The following is a 12,596-nucleotide window of genomic DNA, read 5'->3' as shown; positions in this document are numbered from 1 at the left end:
TAGCTGTCCAACCTTTTCTTTCAATATTGCTTCCATAATTGTGTTCCACAGGAATCCATTTCCTCTGTTATGAATAAATGTCGATGTGTATTGCACACAGAATCACACACACCATGGCACTGCTCACTGACAGTGTGGCCAATGCTGTGCTCACATGGTCACCTTCATCCTTCTCACTGAGATTTACCTCCAGTCTTCTGTTAGCCTACAGGTGTTTCAGCTCTTGCTTTTATTTTATTTTCACAATAGCTGCAGTTCAATGCAGTCTTAATGCAGGTTTATACAAAAGGGTGGGGGGTGGGGGAGGCCCTGAGAAGACACTCCTGAGGGGTGTGGGCTTCTCAAAGAGTAAGACATACCCCACTGAAGACCCTTGCTGCGTTTTTGTTTATGGTTTTGGCCCCTGAACATGGAGTCTGAAGCACAATCTGCTTTCAACCATCCAGGTTGCCTCCTTGGGTGCATGTTGAGTTCTTTCTGAGATTCAAACATAACTCCCACCCCACCTTGGTGTGGTTGATAATCATTGATAGCTTTCTGAGCTGGCTGGTGGCTGTCCTCTTATTTTGTTTTAGACTGTCTAGTCAGAGCTTGCATTTCTTCAGTAATATTTGTCTTTTTTTTTCTCTTCCATTCCTTCAATACTAACTCTGCAGTGCAACCCTGGCTGTTTTAGTACTGAATGAACTCTTGTTCATAAGGACACCAAATGGAAGAGACATTTGTCCTCTCCAGCACAGTGTGGAAAATAAATCCTCCATCTCATGCACTAGCCTCCCATTGAAGCACATGGTGGTATGACCTTAACTACATGGAAGGTAGTGGCATTGGTTCAGTCAGGCACCCTGGGAGTCTGTGGGAGCTGATCACTCAGTGTCTAAGCCTCCTTGTTCCATAAACATGAAGAATAAACCCAAAGCACAGTGGGAGGAAACAACTTTAGACAACCCAAGGTAGTGCTTTTATCACGTGCCTTGTCTTAGCAATGAGAAAAGTACCCAATAAAGGGCAGAGAGTGGTTTTTTTGGTAATGAATTCTTCAGCACGACACTATTAGTACTTGATTTCTCCAATAACTTGACTTTCCACTTATTACACCCAAACAGAATTTGGCTAATAGCGATACAAATGAACAGATTAAATTTTTAGCTGCAAATGAATTTTAATAGTTTAGAACAACAGTGAAGACCAGCCTTTTTTTTTTTAAATCAGACATGCTCCACATGAGATTATACTTATGGAATCAAACTGGCAAGGAAGACAAACTAGCATTTGAAGACAACAGGTATTTATAGTACTCCAAACATTCCACAAAATATTTCATTGAATACAAAGGACCATAGGGCCATGTATTATTATGTACAAGACAGTTAAATGGGTATTTTATATTTACACATACCTAGTTTCATACAACCATCTTAAGTCAAATGCACTTCAATTTTCAGTTTAAGAACCTTAGAATTGGGGGCTGGTGAGATGGCTCAGTGTGTAAGAGCACCCGACTGCTCTTCCGAAGGTCCGGAGTTCAAATCCCAGCAACCACATGGCGGCTCACAACCATCTGTAACAAGATCTGACGCCCTCTTCTGGAGTGTCTGAAGACAGTTACAGTGTACTTACATATAATAAATAAATAAATATTAAAAAAAAAAAAGAACCTTAGAATTTATTAGTTTGTAAGAGGCAGCATTTGAATTTGTATACTAGGCATAACCTCAACTCTAGGCTATGTGTTGCTGTTCATACTTTCTATTCCTTGACTTCTTGTTGAACGTGAGGTATCCTGAGTGACATAGTGTTAAAAATCCGTTAGTTGTGGTCCGGAGTCAGTTCTTACGGATTGTCTTAAACAACAAGGATGAGTTAGTGGCTAATAGACTTTGTCACGTTTCTTCAAGACAAAGGGAAATATGGAAGGCAGAGGGCATGGATATTATCCTGACCTAGCTTTAGGCTTTTTTGAGAAAATGAGCTAGAGTAAAAGGTAAGCATCTCTTCTACATGATGCCAGATACACCACATCCAAGCATGACAGAAGGGAGACCATGGGAAGAGATGCCTGAACAGCACAGGTCCATCCACACGGTAAGCATCAAGGCCAGAAGTAAGAGCAAAAACGGATGAGAATGAGAAAACTCAGGAGTTCAGAGGACACAGGGTCATGGGGGCTGGACAGTCCCAAGGATTGAAGTATGGATAGGCAGGTTGGGAAAAGCAGCATTGGGAGAACTTGTAAATGAGTGATCCATGGTTGGTGACATTGAGGAAGGACACTGTGCCCTCTTCACAGTCAAGGAAAATCCCAACCCGATGGAGAGGGGTGGCCACAAAGGGGTTCAGAACAGTAGGGTCACAGTTGGAAGAATCCTCAAAGATACTATACTTCGATCCATGCTGTAACCCTATAACCCAGTAGCCATTCTGTGGTTTGTATCTGTGGTAACCATTTGGCTGACCTTTGCGTTGTCTAACATCAAACCTTAAAGTTCGTTTTCTAGTGTAAACTCCCAGGGTCCAGGCATTCTTTTCAGACACATCCACTTCCCAGTAATGTTTTCCTGAGGAGAAACATTTGGAGCCCAAAATACCATTATTACAACACTTAAAGGGCCAAATGGACACAGATGTCACTTGTCTGTGGTCTTCTGAAAGTATAAGATTCAAATTTAGGTTTTCTGGATTAAATGTGAAGTTGTCTAGAGGGAAAACAAGAAAGAAAAAGATTAGGTGGCAAATATGGAGGTAGCTTGTTTGTGAAACACTGTGAAAAGCCAACACTGGAGAGCTTAGAAGAAAGTAATATTGATTGTGGGATATGATAAAACAATACAAAAATGTTACATAATTGTTGTTTAGTACAGGATCTTGCTAAGTGTCCCAGGATAGCCTATAGCATACAATTCATCTGCCTCATCTCCCTACTGCTCTGACTGTAAGCATATACCATCACACGAAGCCTATGAGGAATTCATTATGTGTATGAGGTAACACAGGAGACAGAGGTGATAAGGCCACATTGAACCACACACTTGTGAAAGGTGATCAGAACACAGTGATTTCAACATCTGCAACTTCTTACCCCAGTAGGCCCGGACAGCTGATAGCTCTGAAATGATAAAACATTTGGAGACTTTTATTAGAAGCAAAGATTCGAAAGAGGTAATACTTTGCTCTCTCTAGAGGTAAGAAAGGGTGGTATAAGAAGAGGTTTATGAGAGGCTTAAAAAAGTTTAAAGGTCCTCTCTGGTAAACAAGAACACTTTAGGGTGCTCCCTCGGACACAGCTGTATCGTCCTCCTCACAGAACACCCCTCCCTGACTTCCCTGCTATCTTTACCATAGAAACTGCCTGCTGCTCTCCTCACCTCTGAACTTTTGTAGCATGCCACTCAGATCAGGAGCTTGGAATACCATGCTCAGTTTCTTAGAAACTGCTTTTGGCTTCTTCAGTGTCCAGATCTGACTCCTAGGGATGGAGAAATAGTTTAATCTTTACATCTGTCATGTTGTTGTCTTGCTAACACAATGGCCTTTCTCTCCTTCCACATCACTGATGTGCTTCATACCTGAGGATCCTAAAGGAAAGCCCTGACTGTGAATCAGAAGCCACAGGCCTCTGTGAAATGTTCCCTGTGACACTGGGAGGATCTAACCCTCTTGAAGTCACAGCTGCCTCTTCTTAATATGGGGTAGCTTTCATCTCTTGAAATCTCATGGTAATAATATAAATTTGGGTGAAAAGCATCGGAATGACATTGGCACAGCACTGAGGGTGCGGTGAGGACCTATGAGTTCTCAAGGAAATTGAGAGCAAGGCTGTAGGTCCTGGCTGTGATGTAGGACTCATAAACTAACTGCCTGTGAGTTTGTGAGTAGTCCGAAGCCTGGGTTCCACACACACACCACACCCCATGCCCCATATAGATAACAGATGGTTCTTCTGGGGGAAGAAGAAAGCCTGAACTCTAGGTATGATCCACATCAGAGATAACATTGTTATGGGGGAAAGCCTTGCAAAAGAAAAGTTATTGCTTAAAATGAATGTGGTCAGGCAGACTTAGAGGCTCCTGTCTTTAAAATTAATCAGGACAGCTACGAACTCATCTTTATTACACAAAAGCACTGTTTGGGGTAACCCATACTCACCATTTCAAAATACCGCTCATATCCTGGGAATATGAAAAACACAAGAGAAGGAAAAAAAAAAAACATAAGTCACAACATGTGGGAATTAGAGCAGTTTAAGTGTAAAAAAAAAAGCAGGAGAAGGAAGTAGCAGAAGAAGCAGCACCAGGGGCAGTGGTGAAGGAAGGGGAAGGGGAAGGGGAAGGGGAAGGGGAAGGGGAAGAAGAAGGGGAAGGGGAAGGGGAAGGGGAAGGGGAAGGGGAAGGGGAAGGGGAGGAAGAAGAAGAAGAAGAAGAAGAAGAAGAAGAAGAAGAAGAAGAAGAAGAAGAAGAAGAAGAAGAAGAAGAAGAAGAAGAAGAAGAAGAAGAAGAAGCAGCAGAAGCAGAAGCAGGCTACAGAACTGAAGAATCAAGAGTAAGTTATTTTATTTTTTCTAGATGCTTCTCTAAACGTGGCCCAGAGTGGAGCTGAACCTCCTGTTTCATCCTCTTGAGTGCTGAGGTTACAGATATTCACCAGAAAAACTGTCTAAAAATACAGTTTCTTTCTTTTTTCCTTGTTTTAAAGTTAAGCCAAAATATCAACAAAATGGCTACCCTCAGGCTAGACACACTAGGGAAAAAAATAAAGAGGTAAAATTTTCAAACTGGGAAGAAAAGATGAGACACTGCTACTGACCTTAAAGAAATTAAAAAGAATCATGGTGGTTCACACCTTTTATCCCAGCACCCAGGAGGCAGAGGAAGGAGTTTGAGTTTGTGAGTTCAAGGCCAGCCTGGGTCTACATAGTGAGTCCCAGGTCAGCTAGGGTTATATAGTGAGGTCCGATCTCAAAACAAAAAGTAACAAACAACAACAACAGCAAATTAAAAAGAACCACTAGGAGCTGGGGTATGGCTTGGTGGTGGGATGCTTACCTAGCAAGTGTCAGACCCTGGATTCCCACCCCAGTTTACTGTGTTAAAAAAAATTAGATAAGTAGAGATGAACAAATTCCCAGAAGTACAGAACCAACCAATATAGACAACACCAAAATTGTTAAAGCAGCACGAGAAGAAACGAAGCAAGCAAAGCATCCCTGGAATGAGGATACAGCTTGGCACTACAGTGCTTGGGTACAGAAATGATAAAGATCAGTCAAGGGCTGGAGAGATAGCTTAGTGGTTAAGAGCACCAACTGTTCTTCCGAAGGTCCAGAGTTCAATTCCCAGCAACCACATGGTGGCTTACAACCATCTGTAACAAGATCTGACTCCCTCTTCTGGAGTGTCTGAAAACAGCTACAGTGTACTTACATATATAAATCTTCAACAAAAAAAAAAAAAAAAAAAAAGGAAAAGGAGGGGAAGGGGAGGGGAGGGACGAAGGAGGGACAAAGAGGGCAATCAAGAGGGGCAATAGGAAGAGGTGCCTGCTGCCAAGCCTGGTGACTTGAGTTCAGTCCCTCAGTCCCATACAGTAGAAGAAGAGGACAAGGGGATGGAGAGATGGCACAGTGGTTAAGAGCACTGACTGCTCTTCCAGAGATCCTGAGTTCGATTCCCAGCAACCACATGGTGGCTCACAACCATCCATAATAAGATCTGGTGCCCTTTTCTTGTGTGTTTGAAGACAGCTACAGTGTACTTATATACAATAAATAAATCTTTAAAAGATATATACGTTTTTTAAAAAATCCTCGTTAGGTGTGGTGGTGCATGCCTTTAATCCCACCACTCGGGAGGCAGAGGCAGGCGGTTTTCTGAGTTCGAGGCCACCCTGATCTACAAAGTGAGTTCCAGGACACCCAGGGCTATACAGAGAAACCCTGTGTCGAATAAAACAAAAAAAAAAAAAGAAAAGAAATGAAAGAGAAAGAGAAAAAGAAAAAGAAAAAGAAAAAAAAGAAAAAGAAAAAGAAAAAGAAAATCCTCCTTAGAATAGGTAACAAAATACCCATGGAAGGAGTTACAGAGACAAAGTTTGGAGCTAAGACGAAAGGATGGACCATCCAGAGACTGTCCCACCCAGGGATCCATCCCATAACCATCCACCAAACACAGACACTATAGCATATGCCAGCAAGATTTTGCTGAAAGGACCCTGATATAGCTGTCTCATTTGAGGCTAGGTCAGTGCCTGGCAAATACAGAAGTGGATGCTCTAAATCATCTATTTGATGGAACACAGGGCCCCCAATGGAGAAGCTAGAGAAAGTATCCAAGGAGCTGAAGGGGTCTGCAACCCTATAGGTGGAACAACAATATGAACTAATCAGTACCCCTAGAGCTCGTGTCTCTAGCTGCATATGTAGCAGAAGATGGTCTAGTCGGCCATCAATGGAAAGAGAGGCCCCTTGGTCTTGGAAATTTTATATGCCCCAGTACAGGGGAACACCAGGGCCAAGAAGTGGGAGCAGAGCAGGGGGAGGGTATAGGGGACTTTTGGGATAGTATGTGAAATGTAAATGAAGAAAATATCTAATAAAAAAATGAAAAAAAATTAAACAAACATGCAAAAGAAAAAAAAAAAAGGAAGAGGACAAACTCCCACAAACTGTCCTTTTATCTCTACTTGTGGGCTGTGGCTCATGTGCATGTATACATGGATGCACACACATACAATTTTTTAAAAAGTAGTTAAAAAATTTAAATCACACCAGTAGTGGTGGTGCATGCCTTTAATCCCAGCACTTGGGAGGCAGAGGCGGGCAGATTTCTGAGTTCGAAGCCAGCCTGGTCTATAGATTGAATTCCAGGACAGCCAGGGCTACACAAATTAAACCACAAAACAAATATGGAAACCCATGGCCATTATAGTCAGGAACAAATATTAGGTTTCGTTCAACATAAAGACATCAATCAACGTGATAGCCCATATTAATAGAATAAAGAATAAAAACCACACAATCTCAATGATGGTGAAAAATCGAAGAACACATTTGACAAACTTCCACATACTCTCATGTAAAAAGAAAGAGAGCAGGTGGGATTAGAAGGTACCTTCTGCAGCCTGGGAAATGTGTGTAACATCGCCCCCAACCCTACCAGCTAATATCACAGGGCTTCCCCATGGTAGGAAAATAGAAAGGAGAAGAGAATATTCTTTTCCATGACTTGCATCCAATGCTGTGTTATTAACTCCAAGAAGGAAAGAGAACATGTCTCTGCACCCTGGGGCGAGCTGCTCCTCCTACCTGCAGCAGCTCTGTATCTGACCACTCACGCCGCAGCTCTAGATCCGAGATAAGTTCCTCCACCAACTGACTCTGTTGAGCCAGCTCAGCCTCTGCCCCCGCCAGGCTGTCCAGTATCATCTGCTCCTCTTCTCTGAGTCTTTTCAGCTCTCTCTGTTCCTCCTTGTCCAGGATTCTTCTAAGCTGATTAAAGCCTGTTTGAATCCTTTGTCTCTCAGTCTGGACCTGGCGCTGCAGGAATGGACATTGGGAGAGAGAAAGATGTAACAAGTCTCCCAGGCTGAAGGAAGATGTCAGTGGAAGTAGGACTTCAAGCCAAGGGAGACATAGGAATATAACAGCAAGTTGAGGATGCTATTCTTCTCTTCTATTTCCCCTTTAGTACAAACAAACTCAAACAAGAAGAATAAATAAACAGCCCTCTCCTCATCCAAAAATAATGTAAAACTAGGATGAGGCTCAGATTGTAGATGGACAGATGTCTTGGGCACTCGTGTCTCCCTACATCTACATGAGCACTCCTGGTTTTGAAACCTAGAGGAAACTGTTTTTTTTTGGGGGGGGGGGTTGTTTGTTTGTTTGTTTGTTTTGCATGGTATCTTCTAGCAGAACTGTCAAAAAAGAGAAGAACAAAGACTCGTCCAGCCTTTGACATTATACAGTTTATCTCTGCACTCAATTCTAAATATGTACGTGTATTTACAACGATATGCTCCCATCCCTCAACCATAAAATGTAACTTGTCAGGTAGCTTTCGACATATTGAATACAAGGAAACAAAGAGCCTAATTGGATGAAGATCAAAGAAGGTCATCCTAAAATAGGTCTCAGCATCACTCAGGAAGCCATTCTTGCCTTCCAGGAAAGTCTGTCTTCTTTGATGTCAGCTTCCAATGTCTCCACCTTCTCCTGCTCCTTCCTCAGCCTCGTGAGAGCTTTCTGGAGATTCTCCTGCGTGAAAGGAATCATACCGGTCATGCGCTCCACCTGGACAGTGAACTAACAAAGAAACCAGTTTGTGCCCAGAAAAAGACCAGTTCATAAAAGCTGTGAGGTTGATGTGTAGTGTTACAACATAGAACAAAGTCTAAGGAGGTGGATGAATGCATTCTTGATCCCTAGAGGAGTAAAGTCATCACCTACACACTGTTTTCCCTTAGACTAAGTACAGACCATGCAGCAATGCCACCCTCTCCTCAAACCCAATTCACAGTGTTCACCTGCAGTTGCCTTGCTGAGAGGAGCAGTGGACTCAGGGCTTGGGAAGCATTCCCCACCCAAACAATGCAAGGGAAAGGGACCAGAAACCTTCTGCTCTTTGATCAAGAGATTGTGTGTACTGCAGGCCAACCCTTTACATAAATGGAAAGAAAAGACATTTCTAGGCGTTAGGAACCCAGTGGTAATGTGAATCAAGAATGATGGCAAGGTTATATTTCTTACTGAGAATCACTTTCTGCCCTATCTTCCTCCATCACGGACTTACCTGACATTCCCTGACTGCTTCCTCCCAGAGGAATGTGTGGTGACCACGATGCTCCTGAGAACGCTCACAAACCCAGCAAATGACCTTCTTGTCCTCCTTACAGAAGAGAAGGAGCTTCTCTCCATGGTGTACACAGAGATCTCTCTTTGTCCCAATGTCAGGCTTCAATTTAACCTCCCCGAGTCTCTCTACTACATTTGCCAGATGTTTATTAGCCTGTAGATTTTCCAACGAGAATCTAGTACCACACACAGGACAGCTGCTTTTCCCTCTGGGGTTGATCACTGCATTCTTGTTCGAGATGAGACAGGCTTGGCATACAAGGTGGCCACAGCCTAGACTCAGGGCTTTGGTCAAAAGCTCTTGGCAGACAGGGCAAGTGGTCTTCTCCTGTATATTCGTCGGGCCTGTTGAGGCCATTATGTTGCCCCTGTGTCTTTTCCTGTCCTAGTCTCTGAGGCTCTTCTTTCTTAAGGACTGCTGGATGGCTAGGCAGATTCTAAAACAATGGTGAGTCAGTTCTCCAAGGCAACTCAGGACAACACAGCCACTAAGTATCCTTCAAGGTAGATAATATGATGGTTGAAAGCTCTCAATTTTCACCCATTACTAGACAGAATCTGCAACAAAGGACAAACCCTCAGTAATTTGGTAAATGGAACAGAAACACTCCAGATGAAGAATGCAGTGGTGGCACAGGAAAGAGAAGGCAGAAGGAACAGAAAACACAGGTAAAACAGGCCTGAGCACTGTGCAGAAGTGCAGTCCAACAACAGAAGACTGGGAACCTCCATAGCACACTGGTAATGGACCAAGTCTCACTTTTCGTCCTAGTAGTTGGCCATGCAGTACAGTGTTGGGACAATGACTTTGATTGGGACCTGGCAGGTTTAGGGGTGTGTTTTCTGGCTTCCATTATTAAAACGAAACAAAACAAAAAACACCACAAAACAAAACAGCTGGGCAATGGTGTCAAAGACCTTTAATCGCAGCACTAGGGAGCCAGAGGTAGGATGATCTCTGTGAGTTTGAGGCCAGCATGATCTACAGTCAAGCTACACAGAGAAACCCTGTCTTGAAAAATCAAAAATAAAATGAATTTTTAAAAAAATAAATCATGTATTTCAAATAAAGATCTTAATATGGACAAGAGCTGATACCAAAAATTAGTAGAAAGAAACAAGAGGTGAAATTAGTGAGCTGGAAACTAAAGGCATAAAAAGGGCCAGCATGACAGTCCTTTGAAAGGGTAAACAGGACTGACAAGTTCTGGGCCAAAAGAGTCAAAAGAGTGAGAGAGGTAAATGCATATGATCAGTACAAGTTGTATAAGTACACACAAATTAAAAGAACCAAAGATGTTATTTTTAAAAGTTAATAAAAGCTAATGAACATTAAAAGATGATGTTCAACCTACAGTTGATTGGTAAATAATAAAAAGAAAAGTTTAAACATCACTATGATGTCTGGAGAGATGGTTCAGTGGTTAGAGACTCATGTTGCTCTTCCGGAGCATCCAAGTTCAGTTCCCAGAACCTGCATGCTGACTCAAAACATTCGTAACTTCTAATCTACACGATTTGAAACCCCCTTTTGACCTCTGAAGTCACACACACGTGGCACCCTTGAGTTCTCTCTCATTCTCGTTTTTCTTCTTCTTTATTATTTCTTTTAATTTGTATTTTTGAGACAAGGTCTCATGTAGCCCCGGCCAGGTGTCAAACTGGCTGGATAAGCAAGGCTGGCCTGGACCTAACTTCTGATTGTCCTGCCTACACCTCCTAAGTGAGGGCATTATCAACCTGCACCAGACCTGTACTTGCTCTGTCATAAAACGTCCTCCCACTCCTCACATAGCCTCGTCTCTGGATTCTTTCTCTGATGACAGCAAGAATCCGAAGGCATTAGGATGCGGTCTCTTCCTAGCCCTCTCTTTACCTTGGAGACCCCCCAGCCATATTCTCTCTGCAGCATCATTCCAAGCCCACCCACCTCCTGTTCCTTTCTCTGTAGCTCCTCCGGAACATCTTCCTCTCAGATTTAAGGAAAGCCCATCTGTGTTAAAGCTTCAACTTCCTTATGATCCTACTGAAAGCCAGGAGGTGGTGCCATATACCTTTAACCCCAGCAGTTGGGAGGCCGAAGCAGGTAAATCTCTAAGTTCAAGGCCAGTTGGGTCTACAAAGCTAGTTTCAGGACATGGAGGGCTACACCAAGAAACCCTGTTTCCAAAAACCAAAACCCAAAACAAAATAAAGTAAAAGAGATTATATTGAACCGTTTGCTTACTCTGAAAACAAAAGCTGCATAGTCTATAAGCTACTTAGTTCTTCTTATTTTCATTCCTAGCTGGAGTATAAGCATGTAGATTTATTTCATATTAGATAAATATCAAATGGGTGCTTAGTATGCTTTTTTATGCCAAAACACGCTTTATTTCCATTGACATTTTTAATTAAGAGAGAGAGAGAGACCTTAATTATCTTTTGTGTTTGGCCATGACTAAACTCTCTAGCATTGCAGTGCAGATTCAGAAAAAGGAGATGTGGTGAATTCTGAAAAGTGAAAGTACTGGACAATGGCGGGCGGGTGTTTAAACCATCTATGAAGATGCAAAATGCCCATATATTAGCCTAACATGGAAAATATTCAGGATCAATATCTTACCAAGAACACCTAGGCTCTGTCCAGAGCAATACCTAACTCTTGTTTACTATCTCTGAGTAAGCAAAAAAAAAAAAAAAAAAAAAAAAAAAAAAAAAAAAAAAAAAAGAACTGATATAACTTTTAGTGCAAAGATGCAAGCAAGAATGATCAATAAGGCCTAAGCCAGGTGAGGACACCAGGATCTCTTATGGCTACTGAGACAGAAACAAGCAGGTGGAGGGGTGAGGGGGTTGGGAAGGCACAAGCTTGCAGTCCCAGCTACTTTAAGAGACAGAGGCAGGGTGATATTTGACCCCAGAACTCCAGGACCAACCTCAGTAAGGCCTCAAAAATACACAATGGAGTACTACTCAGCTATTAAAAAGAATGAATTTATGAAATTCCTAGCCAAATGGATGGACATGGAGGGCATCATCCTGAGTGAGGTAACCCAATCACAAAGGAACTCACACAATATGTACTCACTGATAAGTGGATATTAGCCCAGAAACCTAGGATACCCAAGATATAAGATACAATTAGCTAAACTCATGAAACTCAAGAAGAACGAAGGCCAAACAAAACACCCATGGAAGGAGTTACAGAGGCAAAGTTTGGTTCTGTGACGAAAGGATGGACCATTTAGAGGCTGCCATATCCCGTGTTCCATCCCATAATAAGCTTCCATACGCTGACACCATTGCATACACTAGCAAGATTTTGCTGAAAGGACCCAGATATAGCTGTCTCTTGTGAGACTATGCCGGGGCCTAGCAAACACAGAAGTGGATGCTCACAGTCAGCTATTGGATGGATCACAGGGCCCCCAATGGAGGAGCTAGAGAAAGTACCCAATGAGCTAAAGGGATCTGCAACCTTATAGGTGGAACAACATTATGAACTAACCAGTACCCTGGAGCTCTTGACTCTAGCTGCATATGTATCAAAAGATGGCCTCGTTGGCCATCACTGGAAAGAGAGGCCCATTGGGCTTGCAAACTTCATATGCCACAGTAAAGGGGAATGCCTGGGCCAAAAAATGGGAGTGGGTGGGGCGGGGAGTGTGGGGGGGAGTGTATGAGGGACTTTTGGGATAGCATTGGAAATGTAAATGAGGAAAATACCTAATAAAAAATATTTTAAAAAATATTTAAATTAGCCATC

At 42.6% G+C, this 12,596-nt stretch overlaps 1 protein-coding gene across 1 annotated transcript; it reads right to left on the bottom strand.

Annotated features, from left to right (window-relative positions):
- Positions 1-2,136: 2,136 nt before the first annotated feature.
- Trim34b (tripartite motif-containing 34B) lies at positions 2,137-9,283 on the bottom strand. Its single transcript, NM_001243916.1, has 7 exons — positions 8,787-9,283; positions 8,156-8,251; positions 7,301-7,531; positions 4,147-4,169; positions 3,366-3,466; positions 3,080-3,106; positions 2,137-2,696 (listed from the first exon to the last, which is right to left on the bottom strand). The coding sequence occupies exons 1-7, from the start codon at positions 9,204-9,206 to the stop codon at positions 2,137-2,139; spliced, it is 1,458 nt and encodes a 485-aa protein (NP_001230845.1). The 5' UTR covers positions 9,207-9,283.
- Positions 9,284-12,596: the final 3,313 nt, after the last annotated feature.

The sequence above is a fragment of the Mus musculus genome, chromosome 7 (genome assembly GCF_000001635.26).
Source record: "Mus musculus strain C57BL/6J chromosome 7, GRCm38.p6 C57BL/6J".
NCBI lineage: Eukaryota > Metazoa > Chordata > Mammalia > Rodentia > Muridae > Mus > Mus musculus.
Note: the sequence above shows the minus strand (reverse complement) of the source record. Positions and strands in the feature narration are given on the sequence as shown.